The sequence below is a fragment of the Manacus vitellinus genome, unplaced genomic scaffold (assembly GCF_001715985.3).
Source record: "Manacus vitellinus isolate BGI_N305 unplaced genomic scaffold, ASM171598v3 scaffold_14_pilon, whole genome shotgun sequence".
Classification (NCBI taxonomy): domain Eukaryota; kingdom Metazoa; phylum Chordata; class Aves; order Passeriformes; family Pipridae; genus Manacus; species Manacus vitellinus.
Genome location: NW_021939063.1, coordinates 14,214,782 through 14,235,212, shown reverse-complemented (window position 1 = coordinate 14,235,212; position 20,431 = coordinate 14,214,782). Strand labels below are relative to the sequence as shown.

General features: G+C 36.1%; 1 protein-coding gene across 1 annotated transcript in view; it reads left to right on the top strand.

Moving 5' to 3' along the window:
• Positions 1 to 20,431, top strand: part of CACNA1D (calcium voltage-gated channel subunit alpha1 D) — a 176,061-nt gene that overhangs the window by 126,295 nt on the left and 29,335 nt on the right. Inside the window, exons 28-36 of the mRNA XM_029958237.1 lie at positions 983 to 1,141; positions 1,801 to 1,911; positions 7,407 to 7,490; positions 17,061 to 17,189; positions 17,920 to 17,985; positions 18,266 to 18,357; positions 19,177 to 19,336; positions 19,568 to 19,695; positions 19,806 to 19,902. Coding sequence (XP_029814097.1) covers positions 983 to 1,141; positions 1,801 to 1,911; positions 7,407 to 7,490; positions 17,061 to 17,189; positions 17,920 to 17,985; positions 18,266 to 18,357; positions 19,177 to 19,336; positions 19,568 to 19,695; positions 19,806 to 19,902 — 1,026 coding nt within the window. The remainder of the gene's footprint in view (positions 1 to 982; positions 1,142 to 1,800; positions 1,912 to 7,406; positions 7,491 to 17,060; positions 17,190 to 17,919; positions 17,986 to 18,265; positions 18,358 to 19,176; positions 19,337 to 19,567; positions 19,696 to 19,805; positions 19,903 to 20,431) is intronic.

Sequence of the window (20,431 nt, the reverse complement as noted above, 5' to 3'; positions counted from 1 at the left end):
TCAATTAAGCTTGTTATCTTCTTAATGTCTTGATTTTTGGTGCCACATTAGGAAGAATACAGCACTTGACAGGTTATCCATAGGCAGAGATAGGTTTTACAATGAGAACTGGAACAGAGATTTTGTGTTCTGAATAGTCTGAAAGTGTTCGAAGTTCAAAATGTTCTGCTCCCCACCCTCATTTATTTAGAAATCCATGTGGGATATTCAGATTAAAATGACAAAATCTGTCCCCTTTTATCGTTTAATCCTTTGACTGAGAAACTCCTCAGTCACCTGTCACAACTTGTCAGGTATTCTTGGCCAACTGTAACACACTTCATTTAAACAAAGCCAAGCATGAAACTTTAGCCAGGATTAGCCAGGATTCATTGTGCACCATCACTCAGGTGCTCTGAGCTTTCCCTGAGGGACAAGGGGAAGGCCCAGCCTACGTGGAGATTATGAGAATGAATCCATGATGTTCCTACATATGTCACATGATTTTGCTGGGCAGTTTAATTGAACTACTGGGAATAACATTTCCCCAGTATTTGTTTTGCTGACCCTCGAGGATTTAGTGCTGAGCAGTCACATTGGTGGTTGAAAATGGAGTAAAGAGAAAACATGGCTTACAGGTGACTTAATAGTCATGTTCTTAACAGTCATGCTTTGTACTATACATATATAGACATATAGGTGAGTGTGTATTAGTGTGTGCTACTAAAACACTTGAGAATTTCCATGAGCATTGTTTGATTCTTTGCATGTGGCTGAGTAGTGTCTATGGTTAGATACAGTTGTAAACCCCAAGTGAGGATTGGGAAGCTACTTGATTACTTTATTAACACTTAATAATAAAAAACCCTACATCAAGTAGTTTGTTTTTGAGAGTTTTATTTTAATAATTGTACCACCAGTTGATTAGCTGTTAGGTCATTAGTTGATTACCTGCTAGGTACCTGTTTAAAGTCTGACAATTTTTGATGTGTTTGCTTTACAGCGTCAGTGTGTAGAATATGCCTTGAAGGCACGTCCTCTCCGTAGATATATTCCAAAAAACCCTTACCAGTACAAGTTCTGGTATGTGGTGAATTCTACTGGATTTGAATACATCATGTTTGTCCTCATCATGCTGAACACCCTTTGCTTGGCTATGCAGGTAGGAAAACCAGAAGCTCTCTTGAAGCAGTTGGCATAAATTGCAGGGAAGGATATGGGTGGTATAATGCCTTTAATTCATTACAATTTGTATTTTTATGAAGTGAAACTTTAAAAAATGCACTTTTGTGCTTTTCTGTGACATGTTCTAGTTGTCTCTTTCTTTCCCTGGGTATTTCAGATTTTCATAAGAAAAAGAATGGTTTGAATTCAGTTCACAAAACCATTCTGCTTTTCTCCATAAACTTGCTTACACTGTATCCCTGTGACTAACATACTTCAAGCTTTCTAAGCAAGTGACACAAGGTTGTGTAATGTTAAAGTCTTGCATATAAAGCTTGGAGAAATTAGAAAGGAGTCTAATACTCCTTTCTTGAAGGAGCAGTTTTCCTCTGAAAACCATCTCTCTGGAGATTCCCTTAGGATGTTGAGGAATGACCATTTTGTTCTGCTCAGTGCCTAAACAGAATAGATTTAAACAATTCCATACTTGACCAGAGATATTCAGCTAATCTTGCATGTTTATAGGTGTGCTTCCTAAATTTCACTAGAAAATATGTTCCTGTGCTGCATTTTTGTCAATTCTGTCTTATGCTACCTTTCTTTCACTTAAACTTTTTAAGCCTTTACTTCTGTAAGTATTTTATTTTTCATTCACAGCACTATGGACAGTCTAAGCTCTTTAATGATGCGATGGACATTATGAATATGGTTTTCACAGGAGTGTTCACCGTTGAAATGGTTTTGAAACTGATTGCATTCAAACCCAAGGTAAGTTTAAGATATGCTTTAATTAGGTCATCACCACAGGAATTAAATATAATGTTTTACACTAGCTGTGCATTACTCAAAGAACAGAAAGAATAAACATTTTCCCACATTTATCTATCAGTGAAATCATAATAGAAATGTAACACCAGGAAATGAAATGCAGATATCAGAAAATAATCTCACAAAGTGGTTGATGAGATCTGGATTATTCTGAGGTAATGAAAATGTCCCTTTCTAAATCAGATCAATCATTTCCTGTTACAAGCATTACCACATCTCCTGTTCTGGGTTCTACATTCATTACTTTACACTAATTTAATCTCCAGTAAAGACCTGTATGTTATGCTATATTTCCTATTCTAAAATGCAAAATTATTTCTTTACTTTATAAAATACAACTAAGTATTACAAACATACATGTAAATAATTTGCATATTCAATAACCTTTTTTGATTCTTATATTTTCAGTTATATATATACACAATATTTGGTAGAAGGCCCCACACTGAGTAGTTGATTCCTTGCCTTAAAGGGACACTGTCAATATGATTGATGCAGACACATTTTCAAAAGTAGATTTGCAAGAGAAACTGATAACTATAATTACCAACAGAAAAGAAAGATAAAATTTTCCTGTGGCAGCTAATGCAGTCCTTTTGTTCAGTTCTCATACTGCTTTTATGAAGTGCAAAAGTTAGTGATGAAAAACTAAACTAAATTTTTTTTCAGTGCAACAAAATCAATGTTTATTCTGGGCTTATATCTATGTAAATAAGTCGAGTGTGTTCACTTGCTACACATGGAATTTGAAAAAAACCAGACGTGCCATTTGAAATTTACTGATCTCACCATCTGAGGCTGGTACTTTTCATTTTCCATTGCCCTTCTTTTAAAGTGACCAGGATATCTGCATCTGGAGCTGACTGTGACCCGTGCCCCTCCCTGCTGTGAAGCAGTGCCCTGGGTGGCTGTGGGCTCTGGGGGCAGTCCTGTTCTTGCTTTAACCCACCAGCTCTCATGCTTTTACAGCACAGCTGCCCAGAGCTCAGCGTGGAGTAGGTGTATAACCACTGTTCAGCTTTTCAAAACGGTTTGTTCAGCTTGCATTTAGTCTTGGGCTCAGCCGTGGAGCCTGAGCTACTTGATTTAAAGTGAACTCGTGTTTGCCTGCAGAAGTGAACAAATTATCCATCACTTGAGATCTGATGTCGAGGTGTGAACTGTGGAGTTCTGGGTGAATGCTTACCCACTCTCCTGTAGTCTTGCTCTGCACTGTCCAGTCCATTGTACATTTCTAATGAATTTATTTGTATTTTTTGTGTCAGCTATCTTATTTAAATACTAAGGGTTTCACATTAAAACTAGCACAATATGAGGCCCCAGAGGAGATAGCTCAGACATGTGGACCGCAGTGTCATGAGTTGCTGGTTGTGTTTCCTGATCTGTATTTCCTGTTCTATATCCTTGTTTTGCACAGAAGACTTTGCTGCATTTTATCATCTGCTCTTTGAAAGAAGATTGTGAATCCATGCACTTGTGACTGTAGTCAGAAATAGCAGCTAATGCAAAATACAGTGGTCTGATCATGAGTGTATAAATCACAGTGCTCCATTTGTACTGTGGGCTTCCTATTTGTTATCAAATGCAATGTCTTAATACTGGTCTCTAAGACTTCGTACAATTTGAGTTTTAATTCTGTTGCAACATGCTTTCTATCTGATTGGATCATTTTACTGTGAGAGATCCCTGGATCTGAACCCTGAGAGTTTGAAGGGCAGACACTGCCAGTGAAAGATCCTCATTTCCTGAATTTTGTTCCCCAGTAGATGCAGAACACTCTAAACTTGTTAATTAGCAGGACGAGGTTAAAAGACCATGGTATTAATCAGAATTTTGGAAGAGACTGGTAAGCAGGAAGGGAAGGGAGTTAAATATTTTTAAAGTTGTTCTTGTTATACTTTGGAGATTGTAACCTTTTAAATTGCCAGATACCCTTTAACAAAACACCTGTTGCTAACATATCTTACATAGTTCCTTAATAATCACAAGTCAGCTAGCAGTCTTAAGCAGAATGTGAATGCCTTGAATTTTAATTTTAAATTAGATACATGCTTAAAAGAACAATTAATTGCTTTAAGTAATATTAAGATTTAATAATAGTAGGAACAATCTGAATCCCAATTTAAGGTTTTGCTTTAGGGTCTATGAGGGAAGACTGATTAGTTTCTTCTATACCTGTGTCACTGGTGGGTCTCTTAGACTAGTCTGACAGAATTAACAGTTTTATTTATTAATTTTGTGCATTTAAAAAATTATTTCAGAGATGCTCAAAGCATCATATAAAAACTCCATTACTCACTGTAAAAATAAGGATAAAACACTTGTTAGTTTTTATCTCATCTGCTTGACAGTGTCCCCTTAATATGTTGACAAAAATCCCATGTAAACTGTGATCGTTTGGTTTTGCTGGTCATGTAAACTTCAGGCTACTATAAATAATTGATACTCTTACTATGATATTGTGTTGTTTAAAACCAAGGCACTGCAGGCTCCCTTCCAACTCTAAAATATATAAAATTTGAATAAGTGTTAGGTATTAAAGGTGATGTGAAGTGTCTGGCACACTTGACTGGGAGATTGGATCACACAGTACTTTGCAGAATGAGGCCCTAAAATTTTCAAGAGAGTACTAAAAGGACTAAAATATTTCTGTGCTAGATGAATCAAAACATATTTTGGTGTTCATTCTCTATGCCTCTGTATTCCCCAGGATTTGTGATTTTGTCCTTCAACATTTCTCAATGAGCAATTTTTTCATAATATATAATAAAAGAGCAGACCTTTTTCTTCACACTGTTCTTCACATTTGCTAAAATCTGTACTTAGCATGGATCAGTGCAGTACAAAACAAAATACAGCTATGGAATCTACAATAATACATCAGCACATACTGTCTGTACAGCTTCATGATAGCTAGTGTTGCTTAAACTTGTAATGATTTTCCATGTCGTTTTACATCAGATTTTTGTAAGAAAAAAGGAAAGATGGCTAGTAAGTGAATTGATCTTGGGTCATTGCAGTGGTGAAAACAACTTATTTGCATGATGTTTATTTGCTGTGACTTGTCCATTCCTCCCTTTTCCAAAACCATCTTTATTTTCTCTTAGTTTTTTTGTTTATTTGTATGCTTTTGCTTTACATATTACTTTGAACAATATTTGTCTATACTGATGGAAAAGGTTTCATAAAATAAATAAATGTATAAAGTATTTTAGCTGTAAAGTGTTTTAGCTGTATTGAATCAAAATGTGAATTTTTTATTTCAGTGCTTTATATTGTAGCATGTCTAGTAAAGTCACTTTTTCTATAGCTGAAATTCACCTTTATTTGGAGGACCTTTTTTGTAGAGGAAGATGGATAGCACACCTCAGGATTGTGCTGATTATGTGTTTGCTGTTTGCCAATAGTCTCTTATTTTGTGTGTATATATATATATAAATATTACTATTTTAAAGTCAAGAAAGATTCTCAGAAATGAGGAATGTGAATGACCAGGAAGGGTATGAGAGTAGCTTCCTTTCTTGAGTTGGCAGCTGCTAATCTCATTAGGATTATAAATTTCAGTACTGTTGGGGTAGTTCAACATGATGTTTAGTAAAACTTTGGGAATGACTTGTTCTCATGAAGCAGGAAGGAGTGACAGGGAATTGTGCAGAAGCTCTCAGAAGAAGAGGAGTTTTTTCAGGAGGTCAAATCCATGAACACTTGTTTTTGCCCCAAGAGTGGACTTGGTAGTTAGTCCCAAAGAACCAAAGTGTGAGGTGCCAAGGGCTGTGGAGATAATCCTACTCTGATCTATTTTCCTCTTACAGCCCCTTCCGTAAATAAAGGAATGATTATAGCAATTTGTGTTTTAAAAGGACTAGAAGAGAGTAGCATTAAAAACATAATGAGCCTTTCCTGACTCTGCTCAGTGCTTCCTCTCCTAGAATAAAAGCTCTACTGTAGCAGCTCTCTCATAGTCTCCAAGAGCAAATTCCCACACAAAATTAGCTTTTTTATCTTTTAAACTGTGAAGTTACTAGGATTCTCACAGTTTAAAATCTTGAGAAAAGCATCAGTCCAATTCTAAAATATTTTGGAACTGATTTTGCTTTTCAGTGCTACCAACCCATGTAATAACTTAAACTACTCAGCTAAAACATTATCTTATAGTAAAGTGTAATAATAAGTGTAAATAGCACATTTGTAATTTTAAGCTTCTTGCTAAATTTATTATTTTAGAGCTTCAGTAGTTGCTGACAAGTTAGTATTTTAAAATTTTAAAGTTTTTAAAATTTTAAAAGCAGAATGTACGTATACAAAATGTCCATTTCAGCTTTGGTCACGTAATGCACATTTCTTAGTCATGGTTGGCTGATAAATTAATATATCTGAATGTAGTAAGGGGCAAGTTTAGTAATTTTTACAATTCTGGATTTCTGTAATACCTAGGCAAAATCCACATATTGCAGAAAACCTACATCTCTTGCCTCTATAGAGTTGTCTTCATGAGCATAATATGCCTTGATTTGTTCCCAGTGACAGATTGATCCTGGAACCCACCTTAAGGTTTCTTCTGAAATACCTTTTTGCTCAAAAATGCAGTTTTGATGCCAGTAGTCAGCTAATTGCCTCACAGCACTTTGTATAACCCTTTGCAGCAATGTCCCAGTAACATATACATAAGGAATATATATTTAAAGCCATAAAATGTCAGAAGGGTGATTAAGCAATTTATGAAAATGAATTTTCAGACACTGGACTGGCTGCATTATCAGCATTAAGAAATTGTTCAGGTTGCTGTGGTTCCTGGCACTGACTTCACTGGATACAGAATCAGGCTGTGACTGCAAATGTAGTATGAGTTCCTGTATTAAACCTAGTTTATGGACAGAAGATTGTCAGTTCTCCAATATTTATGCACAGTTTCACATAAATAATTGTGCATGTTTAGCCAATTATGTTCTTTGACCTTTTAAATATTTTTACCGGTCACTTAGATAGGACTATCACAAAATCCTTAACATTAAGGAGGCTTCAATTGGCTTGGTCTTGCAGAAATATTATAAAAGGGATCTTGTCTTGCTCATTAGGGTATATGTGGTAGAATTTTTCAGCCTTGCTGGAAGTCCAAACCCAGTTTTGGATGATGGCTTGCCTGCCAACATTGTGCTTATCTGATGGTGTGTTATGCATGTGTAGTGTGTGTGTGTGTGTGTCTGTGTGTGTGTCTGTACATGTATATATATAAAGTATATATATACACACACATGCACATATATGTTGCTTTTCCTTCAGTAGGCAATATTGTTTTGGTTTTGTTTTGTTTTTTCTCATTAGACCACAGGTTTTGTTTAACTAATTTCTGTTTATGCAAAACTAAACAGAAGTATGCAAATATTTGACATTTCATGTGTAATCACAAACGTTTGCACCCTGCCTGCTCTGTTCAGGGCTATTTTAGTGATGCCTGGAATACGTTTGACTCCCTCATCGTTATTGGCAGCATAGTAGACGTCGTTCTCAGTGAAGCTGATGTGAGTATATCCCAGCTTACTTTCCCCAGTCCCTACTTCTCTTTCTCTGTCTCCCCACTATTTCCATCATCTGGACAAGTCACAGATTTTGATCTGATGTTTCTAAAGTTTGAGTACAGACCAGTCATAGGTCAATTATGTTGATATGGGAAATAAATAGCCTTTTTTTTCTGCCAATTTTTTTGAGCTATGAAAGGGAAAGATTAGATTGTATAGTGGTACGTCAGAGAAGCCTAGAGTGTTTCTGTGTTATAACACTGTCCTTTTCTTCTCTTTTTCTGTTTGTGTTTTTCTCTTGCTCTCTTTCTGCTGAATGCTTGTCCTAACAGCACTATTTCACTGATGCATGGAACACTTTTGATGCCTTAATTGTTGTTGGTAGCGTCGTTGATATTGCTATAACAGAAGTTAATGTAAGTAGCAACTGTTCATGCACTAAAAAGTAATTGCTGTCATCAAGAAATACAGAAAATGTAAAATTAATCCCCCCAAAATCCTTTTTTAGAAAAGTATGTTTAATCCTGGAATCAAAGACTAAAGCATTGGTATAGATGTTTGTACAAGCTGTTATTACTTATTTATATACCTGTATGGTTGCACGTGCACACAGCATAGTGAGACAATAAGAATTATGTTTTTCTATGCATGTAAAGAAAATATTTTTAAAAATTTACATATAAAATAGAAATTAAGCTTCTGTTACTATTTTACTTGAAGCCCAATGGGTTTTTTATGTAATTTGACTAAGATAATTAAAGATTCTGTAAGTTTTTTCAGTGCCTCAGTTTAACAAGTAATGATTTCTTTTTCTGTGGGAGGGTTGGGTTTTAGAGTGGTGTTAGCATTTGTCTCTCATGAGGTAGCAGAAGGAGGGCATGTAAGAAAGTAAGACTTTCCATGCTGTGGAAAACAGAATGTTTGCTCTTTTCTTATTCCTTTGGCTTTTCCTATCCTGCAGTAAGTGTTTTGAAATTTGAATTATTCTTATAATACTTGGAAAACTCCATCTTTCACCAAAATTTTGACTGATGGCCATTACCCATATAGGTGTTAGGACAATAGAGTCACCTTAAAATTGCTTCCTGATCTTCTGTTAAAGTGTGAGCATCTCATGAGTGACTAGAACAGAGGAGTGATGTGATAACATGGGAGCAGGAGAACCTTAGCCTGACCTTTAGATTTCAGACTGATTTTACTCAGTTCTCAGTGGGTGATGGATCTTCCCATGAACTGAAGGAACTTGAGCTGCCAGGGAAGGTCAGTCAGCACAGAATTGCAGTGCCCCATTGAGACATTTTTTAAAGTATAGTTACTCTTCATGGACTAGATTTTTAAAAGCTGCCTCTGATTTATTTTTGATTTTTTTTTCTTTTCCTTTGGTTTTGTTCAGGGTTTTTTGTTCCCTGGGAAGTTTAGACCGAGACTTTCAGCTCAAGTATTTACAATTTACCCACCGTCTCCTGTCACGATAGTGTAGATGAGCATAGTGTCTGAGAAGAGTAAAAAGACTAAGCATTTAGAGTAGCTTTCCCTAATAACTGCAGAATGTGAAGAGGTTGAAAGATAGCTCAGATGTGCTTTCATGATCAAAGGAGATGTCCCTGCATTTAACACTGTATGGGCAGTGTTAATTTGACAGCATTACTTGTAACTGATCACTGCTGAGCTTTCAGCTGGGAAGAACACTGTCATTTTAGTAATTCTCACAGTTGTCTTGAAAATATTCTGGAGATCAGGTAGTGATCTTCAGTATAAGTACAAACACAGTCAACAACTAGCACTGTCATTTCTCAGTTTTCATGCAATACTCACTGGAGGAAAAAGGCTCATCTTTGATTTCTTTAGTTTTGCACAGCAGGCTATTTGTGTACTAAGTATTGTCTGTTCCTGGTCTTTCCACTTTTCTGTGCTTTGTTTGTTCAAGTCAATAGTGTGTTACAGTTTCAATATATTTTTGGGCTTGATTTCCCATTTTCAACATGAAAGAGTTAATACTTCAGAGTGTTCAAGGAAATTTCTTAGATTTTTATTACTTTTATTATATTGATTCTACTGAATTATTCCTGCTTGATTAGTTCTGTGTAAATTTCTGTAATCCAAATTCAGTATTTTAGAATCTTTTCCTTAGTCTCTTTTGGCATTCTGGATTGTGCCATTCCACCTATAGTTGTTACCTGACACTGACAGTGATCCTGGGAAATCTACAGCTCTGCTAAGATGCTGGCAAAACTTTGTTTTCAATGGGGATTTCAAGCACAATTGGAATAGCACCAGTGAAAATTCCCACTGTAGAAACTTAAACTGAGGAAGCTCAGCCTTGTTTGAGGGCTGATCTGAAGCAGTGACAGCACTGACATCAACTCAGGTCTTGTTGCAGTTCTAATTGCACGAGCACAACAATCTGAATTGATTAATGTGAAAGAAGACTTGAAAGAACGTGAATACTTAATGTACTCCATAGGAACTAAACATTCTTTTAGGGTTACATATATAATTGCCTCATGCTCTGGAAACAGCTCAGTGTCATTCTGACAGTCTAACTGTGTATCCTTAGATCCATTGCTAAGGCCAGCAAGTCTTTCTGGTGTACAAGAAGTTTATATCTGACCCATTTGTTTCAAGGCAATGGGTTGGACTGTCCAGTTATCTGTCACCTTGATTTCAGTATTCAATTCTGGAAATTATATGTCATCTCTTTTATTTCATTGTTCATTTACTTTTTTTAACACTTTATAATGTATATGCTGCCCTGAGGGTGATTCTTCTGATCCAGTAACCTCCCATTCATTCACACATAATCCAGGAAATTACTGTGCTTTGAATATTTTTAGTGCCTGTGGAAGTCAGTGTTTATTGTGTTAAGCAATTTACAGGATTGCTCAGCATCCTCAAGGACTGGCTCCTGACCAATGCCAGAAATGAACCACCTCAGAGCAACATATATTTTGGCAGTAAAACATTTTCTATGATTGTTTTTCTTAATTTACTCTTTCATTTAATATCCCTTCCTTCAACCTTCTTTTATGAACCTAATTGGTTTTCATGTTCATTTTATTTTTAGAAATTATTAGAGGCAAGTATATATAAGTAAATATGTATATATGGTATAGCAACAAAAAAAATTAAAACCACTACTAAAACCTATATAATTACTTTTGGGCTCTGTGGCCTTTTGTTTTCAAAAAGTTTCACATAACATACAAGACCTTGGGTGGTCATAGAAATGGTTCCTTGTCAATTAAAGAAGCAGAGGAATGATTGTGAGACACAAAGTGTTGTCAGCCCATTTTGGGAGATGGACATATATAACTTACGACAATGAGAGATAAATAAATTTGAAATAAAATCTGAATAAATGAGTAAGTTATTAAAAGGAAATAACAGAGAAGTTTCATTCTGGTCTGACTGTATAGAAATGATGTTATTTGCCAGCTCAGACACCATTTGTATGACCAACACTGAATGATTTAGAAGCATGATCACATTTTTGCAGTAGTGGTTACAAGGGTTTTAATTCACATTTTTTATATAAGTTTCTTTAGCCATTCATGTGCTGCCAAAATGTCAAGAAAATAATGCAGAGATCACTTTCCTCTTCTTTTGTGCAAACATTTAATGCCATCACTATAGGGCTAATTTTATTCTAGAAATTAAGTAAAATTCTGGTTCTTTGCTGAAATAGGGCTTAAACAAATAGCATTTATATCTTCATCCTGAGTCCCTCAGGAAAACCTGTTTGTCTTGAACCATCATTGTAAACACATGAAGCTTGTTCAACGTTTACACTGCTGGAACAGCTGAGAGGGACTGGGAGCAGTGTCATACATCAAAAAAGTCCAGCAAAACCAGAACTGGATGTTGTGCCATTTGGCAAGAAGGAGCACCATCATTGGTATGGGATGCTCTGTTGGTTTGCTGGGCTGCTGCTGGAGTGTGTTCTGGGAGGGCTGGTGCTTATTTTTACATAGTTGCCCACTCACCCAGTAACTGGTGGGACAACTGGCCTTGGTTACGTGGAGGAGTGGAGTAAAAACCTCGTCTCTATCTCCTGTAAGAGATTCTGGATTCCAACTTTGAACAAGAACAGTCCAATTCAGTTTAGATAGAATCATAGAAACAACCAGATTGGAAAAGACCTCTGAGATCATCAAGTCCAACCCTTGATCCAGCACTGATGTGGTTACCAAACCAAGGCACTGATGCCACATCCAGTCTCATCTTAAAAACCTCCAGGGACGGTGAATCCACCACCTCCGTGGGCAGCCCATTCCAAAATGATATCACTTTATTCATCCCTATCATATGTTAAAACTTTCCTATCATACGTTAGAACATCCCTATCATATGTTAGAACTTAGATTTTGGTTGCAGTTATTGATATTTTTGGATACCGTCAATATATTTTATAGACTTTTGCAAATGTATCTCTATAGGCTCAAGGATAGGTCAGAAAATACATTCTCATATGGCTTTGCTTTCATTATTATGACGTTTTCTTGCCATATGAAATCTCTACTGTGTTGCATTATTTAATTTGGAGATGGAAATAAATTTCTGAGCTACTTTCCTGAAGATGGTAACATTAATAATTTATTTATTGCACAATTGAATATTTTTTTAGTTATCATACAACACCATATGCCAGCAACATGTTAGTTATGAACTTAGAGTTTTAAATACATCTTTTAAAAAGGAAAAGGTATTTTTTTAATCTTCTCTGGGGTTCTTCGCATTGACTCAAAATGTTTATTAAATTATGTTTATGGGCATTTGGTTCACATTAAACAGGGAATATAGAGAGAACTAATAAGACTGTGGAGAAAATTACTTGCCCACACATCTGAATTCCAGTAACTGTTCTCTGTACAAATTGTATGTGTATATGACACACATACAGTACACATTTCTGGAGATATTTTGGCAACCTGAATGTTTTTTTGTATATGCTGTTATCATCATATGTGTTTGTCATTCAGATGCTTCCTTCTATATTTGCAATGATGATGACATTGTCATTATATGTTCATTTGTTCTGGCATACTGTTGGACCCTTTGGCACAATCTGTTAAAAAGAAGCATTTGACCAACACCATATACTAATATCCACTGTTTTTCACCATGTTTATTTTTTTCTTAAGCACAGACCTACTTTGTTTGCTTCCAATGCATGATGCAATCTGTTTCACACTGTTCACAGTTTTGACATCGAAGTTCTTTTTAGTCTGGATGTTTATTTTGAACATTTGTTGCAATATCAAGGGTGTAATGAGGAGTTCCTGCTTAGGAAATGTGCTAAATTTTTCACAAACAGCATTAGTACTTGACCAAAAATCATATATTACTGCCTATTTAAAGTATTTAAGAATTGGCTTAAAATTCCATTGTTATGAAGTGCTGTGCTGACCCAGGCTCTGAGTGTGGCTGGCACATGGCTGACAGAAAAGGTAGAATAATGAAGGCAGCGTCTGCCCTCATTCACCTCGTTGCAGGGTGTTGGTGAGCCAAGCAGGGAGAGCAAGAGATGTTCATTTATTCCGGCTGTGCCCATTACCAGACTCCTAGCAGTGATCCCAGAATCACATCTGTCATCTTAGGAATCACACAGTCCTATGGGGGACAAAAAAATCCTAACAATGACCACCAGCCAGTCCTGAAGCATTGGAATGATTGGTGGAAGGTGGGAGGAAAGAGGAGGCTGGAGGTAGATTTTCTGACCACAAGAAATATTTTTATTTGCATTCTTGTCAGCAGACATCATCCACAGAGACAGTCTGGGCTCAGCCTGCCTCTTGCTCAGTCTCAAGTCCCATTTTAATACTTCCTCTGCATATACATAAATGTGCCACCTACTGACATGTGCACAGGCTCAGGATATTCCCAACGTTGCACATCAGGTTGTGTGTTTGGTTACTGTATGATTTTCTTTATCTCCAGGAAGCAGATGTTCTGTTTTTGTCAATCTGTCTGTTATTATTGCTGAAGATTGTGTTATCTTTACCTGAGTAGCCCAGATCTGAGCATTGCCTCGTGCTGGATGGACACACATAGCCATTAACTAATTTTGTCTCCTAAAGGAGCATTTGCTTTATAAATAAGTATGAATAATGTTGTTTTTTTGAGGTATATCACTGTATGAGTTTCATTATAATTGCTATTAATAACATAATCCAAGCTGCTTTATTATCAGAGGGAAATGCCAAAGAGGGTAAAAAAATAGATACATTTACTTTAAAATGTCAAACCCAAAACACTTGGCCAGTGATGGGCAGAAGTTGAATACTTTCAGATCCATTAGAAAAAACTCCTCTGGTGTGAGGTGTTCATGTTCATATTTTGTTTCTAGCATCTATCTCCACCTTGGTATTAATGCACAATTTACTTTTTGTGATCAGAGTGTTTTTCATTACTGGCCTGCACTTTCCAGTGTCTGTAATTGGTAATCTCTTGGATATGACATCCTAACACTTCCCAGCAGCATCAGATCAGCCATCAGAAACAGGCAATTAGGACTGCTTAGTCCAAAGAAGCTGAGAAAGGATTTGTGAGATGACTGTGTGTTAGTCAGTCCTGAGCATACACCACTGTGCACACAGAAATACATTCAGTGACCTTCAGCCAAAAAAAGTGGAGGGATCATCATTGCTGAGTACCTGCAGTAGAACTGTTCGTTTAGTTTGGGTAATAAAAAGTGAGAATGAAATAATTATTAAGATAGTAATACATAGAAAAACTTTTTTTTAACCAACTTTTCCTTTTGTGAGGCTTTTTTTCATAACCAAGTCATAATATAAACTCATTATTTTTTTGTTTTGGAAAAGTGATTAAATAAATATGTAGGACCAAAGTATCCTTTTTCTGTTATAATCTATCCCATTACATATTGCTATCCTGATACTGTTCCTAGCTTATTTGGGGCCCAATCCTGCTCCTATAAAAGCTAGTGGGAAAAACTCCCAAATGCCAAACCCAGCATTTTACTTCATTTTTACATTTCAGTTTGTGATGATACTGTAATTCAGTCTGATCTGTATCTGTCAAATACTTTGTTCTTTGATGATGCAAAATACTGAATGTTACTTAAGTAATTTGCTCACTATTTAAGACAGTATAAAGCTCAACATGAGTCAGTCTCCAGAGATTAATATGACATTTCAGGCTTCATCTGCAGAAAGTATAATGAAACCCTTTTTTTTTAAATTTTAAGATTAAACGAATTTTTTTTCTGTATTAAAAAGTCAATAGTGCAGGTTTGGGATGGAGGTAGGTAGGCAACTTCGCAAGATTGTTTCCATTTTTTGTGGTATTTTGAAATTTATGATGTTTGTGATAATGATTTTCTCCTTAATTATATTTTGATAGGTTTATTTGAAATTGTTGAAATATGCAGGGAATTTCTAATGAAGCAGATGTTTTTAATTGGCAGCGTATTTTCTGTGTATTTTATATAAGTTCTTAGAAAGTTTAGATGTTTCAGCTGATTTTATGAATACTCAGCTTAATAAAGTTTAATGAGGAGATCTGGGGTATGCCTATTTTAATTCATAAATTTAGTAATAATTCTTTAAACAGTTTTAAGAGTCTTTGTTTCATAATCTCGTGATTCCTGGCAGGGCAGTGATGTATGTATAAGTAGATTGCATGTACTTGAGCAAAAGGTTATTTTTACCTCATTTTTCCCTTGTGATGCCTTTCTATTATATATGTTTTGAAAAAAGATAAGGGAGAAAACAATTAGTGTTTTAATAATGATCTGATTTTTAAAAAGTGCTACCTCTTACTGTTTTTTTTTTTACCATAGTATGTTTATATAATACATTTTCAGCAGAATCAGCTCCTCTCTTTTCACTTCCTTCTCCTTAAGTTTTATCTTGAGTAACAGCAACACTTGAGATTTTAGTAGAAGTGTGGCATTGAGTGTGACAGATGCATCCACAGTGTGTTGGAAGCAGCACTGAGGTGGCATCATGTTCATCTATGTGACAGGAATTGTTGAAAGGTTTTAAAAGAAGGATATTTTAGGCAAGAGGGTAAGACCCATCACTTGAATCAAACGTCCAGAATTCCATTTGTTCTAATGCAATAAATGTTTTTAAAGACTTCTGTTCAACTTTGGAAGAAGCTGCTGCAAATCTCTCAGTGCACAAGCAAGCACAGAACGTTGGTCCTCTAAGCTTTGCCAGCTGCTGTGCAAAGTGTCAGACCATTTGGGATATTGGGACAGTTTCTCCCAAAGTCAGACAGAGAGATTAAAAAGAAAAAACTGAGATTATTCTCCACAGGACACAGAGTTTGGCTTTGTGAACAACAAGTTGGTGTGTGCCACCCTTGTAGCTCCCGAGGCTTGCACAGACCTGTTCTAGAAGGGTCAATTGAGTCCTGAAGCCCCTTCTCCATACCTGATCCTGTTACATCAGCTCAGGTATATGAGTACTTTGTAGATGGTGAGAGAGTTCAAGTATTGCCTTCTCATTTGCACTGCTGGGGAAGTGTTAACCTTCCTGGCCTTGTGCTAGAAATGTTTGTCTGTCACTTTGGCAGAGTGAAAATGTGTCCTTATAAAGCACTGCAAAACCCAGTGTTCATCACTGAGTAATCTCAAGTGAATTAACTTTGCTTTAAGGGAGCTCCTGATGTGATATAAAACACAATTATGGTTAGATTCCAGTGATGGAGTAATTAATCTTCAAAAAGAGCACAGCAGAAAAGGGACCTCGAAAGGCTAGTTTGACCCCAAAGCTTTGTTTTGGAGTTTTAGTTGGGCTTACTGCTATAATTTCATACAATTTATGGAAGTTGATGGCTAATTTTGTTTGGCTTACATAGGAGCAGATATTTTATTTTGTATTTATTTCCTGTCAAGTCTTTTAATCATGTTTTATACTAGCAGATTTTAGTATGAGTCAGCTAGCAATGTTTTAGTATGAGTCAGCCAACATGAAGTGCTAAGAGGATGGTTTTATAAGGATATTAATGTTTTGTTCAGGATGTTATTGAGTTGAAAGATGTTCATTTACATTTGGAAATGAAAAATGTTCTACATTTTATTTATGGTTAAGCTGACTTTTTTTATCTTTTATTTGATTTTAATATTTAATGTTCTTAATTTCTTAAAGCCAAAGCCAACTGAAACAGTCACAACTGATGAGTCTGGGGTAAGATCAGTAAACTGACCCCAGTGGTTTTACCTCTACTTGAGTTTATTCTTTTTACCATGTCTTTTTTCCACCAATTTTTTCTGTATTTTTCATAATTGTCTTACTGCAAAGGTGTTATGCAGTGGTTTGCATTCATTGTCAGTGTTCTATTGAAGTCTACTACAAACAAACCCAATATGATCCTATTAACAAACCAGAAAACTTGGAAATGCATGTGATGTGTGAAGCATTTCTACAGGTCCTGTGTTTTCAGCATGTAATTTTTCCTTTCATATCATGGTTATCAAGGTGAACAGGCCCTCAAGATACATTTTTCAAATCTTACCTTTTCCACCTTTGCATTTTATGTTGTTTTTCTGGAAGTGTTGCATGTTTGAGTTTGTATTTGGTTTGACTTCTCCATGATGCTCTTCAGAACTCTGAGGACAGCGCTAGGATCTCCATCACTTTTTTCCGTCTCTTCCGGGTCATGAGGTTGGTGAAGCTGCTCAGCAGAGGAGAAGGAATCAGAACTTTACTGTGGACATTTATCAAGTCATTCCAGGTTAGCAAAATTGGTTTAAATTTGCTTAATAATTATAACTGTGTATACACCAAATTTTACGAAGAAATACCCTGTAGAGTGCAAAAAAATAATAAAATTAATACTATCAGTGATATCAAATATATGTAAATATATTTCCATGTTAATGCCAAAATGAACAGTTACTTCAGGGAGGCTGAGGGTCATTCTTCGTCATTTAATAATAGCTGTTACTGTGAGATTTCTGTGGTTCTTCCTAAAAAAATATTTGGTATATTTAAAAGGGGTAGGATAAGTTTGACATACGTAGATCTCACGCTGCCACACATTTTATTAGATGATTAGAAAAGAAGAATTTAACCTATTTTTTATACGAAACCAATTTCAAGTGTAACAGATACTTGAATCATTGCTCCTGAAAACTGATGAAGGTGAAGTTAATAGAACTCTGTAACTGTATAGAATAAAGTCTCTTTGTGTTGTCAGAATCAGTAATGAAAATAAAATTAAAACCACTAAAGGTGATTCCTCCCTCTGGATTGCTGGCAGAAATAATTTAAAATACAATGAAGCTTGTGTTCATTCTATGCAGCAGAGTATTCAGAGTGACAGGTAATAATGTTTTAAGCACTTGCAGAGGAAAAAAACCACTTGGAAAAGTCTGTGTTGTAGAGAGAAATTATTTTTATAAATGGAAATAGAAACTGTCTAGTGAAGTTATTAAAAGACAATGCACCTGTCCCGTTTCTAGGCTCTGCCTTACGTTGCCCTCCTGATTGCCATGCTGTTCTTCATCTATGCTGTCATTGGGATGCAGGTAATTATACAGTTGTTTTAGGATTAAAAAACAGTACAGTCTTGTCTGAGACTTGTTTCCTAAGGTGCTCATTGAAGCATTCCTTTGATAGTGGTGCTGTATGTAAGGCAGTGCCTTCAGAGTAACGTAAAAATCACTATCTTGACAAATCTAAAGTTTAATGAAAGTGTGTCTGTGAAAGTGTTTTTCATACATTCTGAAGCAAGTTTAATCTGCAAGGCCTACAGCCTCTGTCAGCACACATCACTGGAATGAAAGTCAAAATCCTGGTTTATTGTAGGTATTTGGAAAAGTGGCCATGAGGGACAACAATCAAATAAACAGAAACAACAATTTTCAGACTTTCCCCCAAGCTGTGCTTCTTCTCTTCAGGTGAGTAAACCTTAACTCTTACTGAATGCATCTCATTTCATAGATCTATGGAAAATGTTCAAACTGTGTTTGCAGGTGACAATCAGTTCAGTTTAACAAACCCATCCTCTCTCTGTCTGTATGCTGAGTGTCCATGGGCACAGCAGGGGTTTGATGATGTGATACAGAGCTAAACTTATTGCAGCTGTTGTGAAACACCTCATTTGTGCAGTAATTGTCCAGGTAGAGCCCAAACATAGTCAGCCCTGATATCACTGTGGGAGTATTGGGAAAGGGGAAAAAGATTGTGCCCTTACTGAAATCATTACAAGTACAACTAGTGGGACAGTTGGAAGAAATGAAAAGCTGTTACAAACATAACAAAATAAACTGTTCTTTACATTTACTGAGGAGCTGACAAACAGTAGAGGGTGTAACTTGCAGAAAGGAAATACCAGATAAGCAGCAGGAAAAACTTTATGATGGCAAAGGTGGCTAAATCTTGATGGGGGGGATTGTACAATCTCCATCAGTGGAGAGTTTAAGAAGAAGGTAACCATTTGCCAGGAATGCTTCCTGGAGCAAGGAGAGAGAATGACATGGAACCCTTATGGTGCATTAGTTAACCTTATAAAATGTGTCTGCAATGTCAGATGTATGCTTGTCAGTTCTAAAACTTGCTCTGTATTTCTTTTACCTAGTTCCTGCTCTGAAATGTTCTTCTGGCTTCACATTTGCACCGGTGCAGCTCCCAGCATTTTGTCGGAGCTTTACAAATTAATACATCTTTAATGCATTTTGATCAAATAATTCTCATTTTATCTTTGTGACCTTATAAAGGTGTGCCACTGGAGAAGCCTGGCAGGAAATCATGCTGGCATGTTTGCCTGGAAAACGCTGTGATCCAGAATCCGATTATAATCCAGGGGAAGAATACACATGTGGAAGCAATTTTGCCATCATTTATTTTATCAGTTTTTACATGCTCTGTGCATTTCTGGTGAGTTTAGCTTTTGCTTATTAACAGAAATGAGCTTTAGGCATTTTGACTTTCTTCTGGATTAAGAGCTGTGAGTTGAGAGAATGATTGAAAATCCCATATCCAAAACATTTTGGCAAGGTTATATTTTTCCAAACAGAATCTTAACCTACTCTACCTACTGAATTTAAAAAAAATAAGTGCAAAAGGATCAAGACAGATTGTTCTTAATTACTTTTTTCTCCCCTTTAGATTATAAACTTGTTTGTGGCTGTTATTATGGATAATTTTGATTATTTGACACGTGACTGGTCTATTCTGGGTCCCCATCATTTGGATGAATTCAAAAGGATATGGTCAGAATATGACCCTGAAGCAAAGTAAGTTAGATCATTTCTCTGATATGATTTACTTGGTAAAAACAATAAAAGCAGAACATAGCATATTTTGGGGGAGTGGATATTTGGTAACTGATGTGTGTTGGTTCCAGGGGAAGGATAAAGCATCTTGATGTGGTTACATTACTGAGGCGCATCCAGCCACCACTTGGTTTTGGCAAGTTGTGTCCTCACCGAGTGGCCTGCAAGGTAGGTCTTGGTTTCTCTTGCAGTTCATGCAATTCTGACCCATATTTATTACATGTGCACAAGTAATCCTGTCTTTTCACAAGGTTTCATTCACTCTCAAGTTTTCCTGTTTGTTTGTTGGGTTTTTTTTCCAGGCTTAAGTTAAAACAGCAAAATTGAGGTCATTTATTTCTATGCACTCATTTGAGTACTTGCCACCAAGTAGTAAGTGAGAAGACAGAAGATTAATGGGACTTTAAAATTATACAGAATCTGTCAGGCAAAATGTGTGATTTTGAGGCGATTTTAATTGTATTTTAATATAAAAGTTGAAAAGCAGCACAAAGGAGATGAATGATTACTGCATTATTTGAGAACCTCAGAACTGCGGATATTGTGGGTTTAGCAATTTCAGTGGGAATAAGATCAAGCCTTTTAATTAAAGGATTGTTACAACAGTATTGTTGTTTGGATTTCTTGTATATCTGTTTTAAAAATAGGTAAGTTGACGTACAGCCCACTGGGTTGGAATAGAATGTCACAAGGTGGA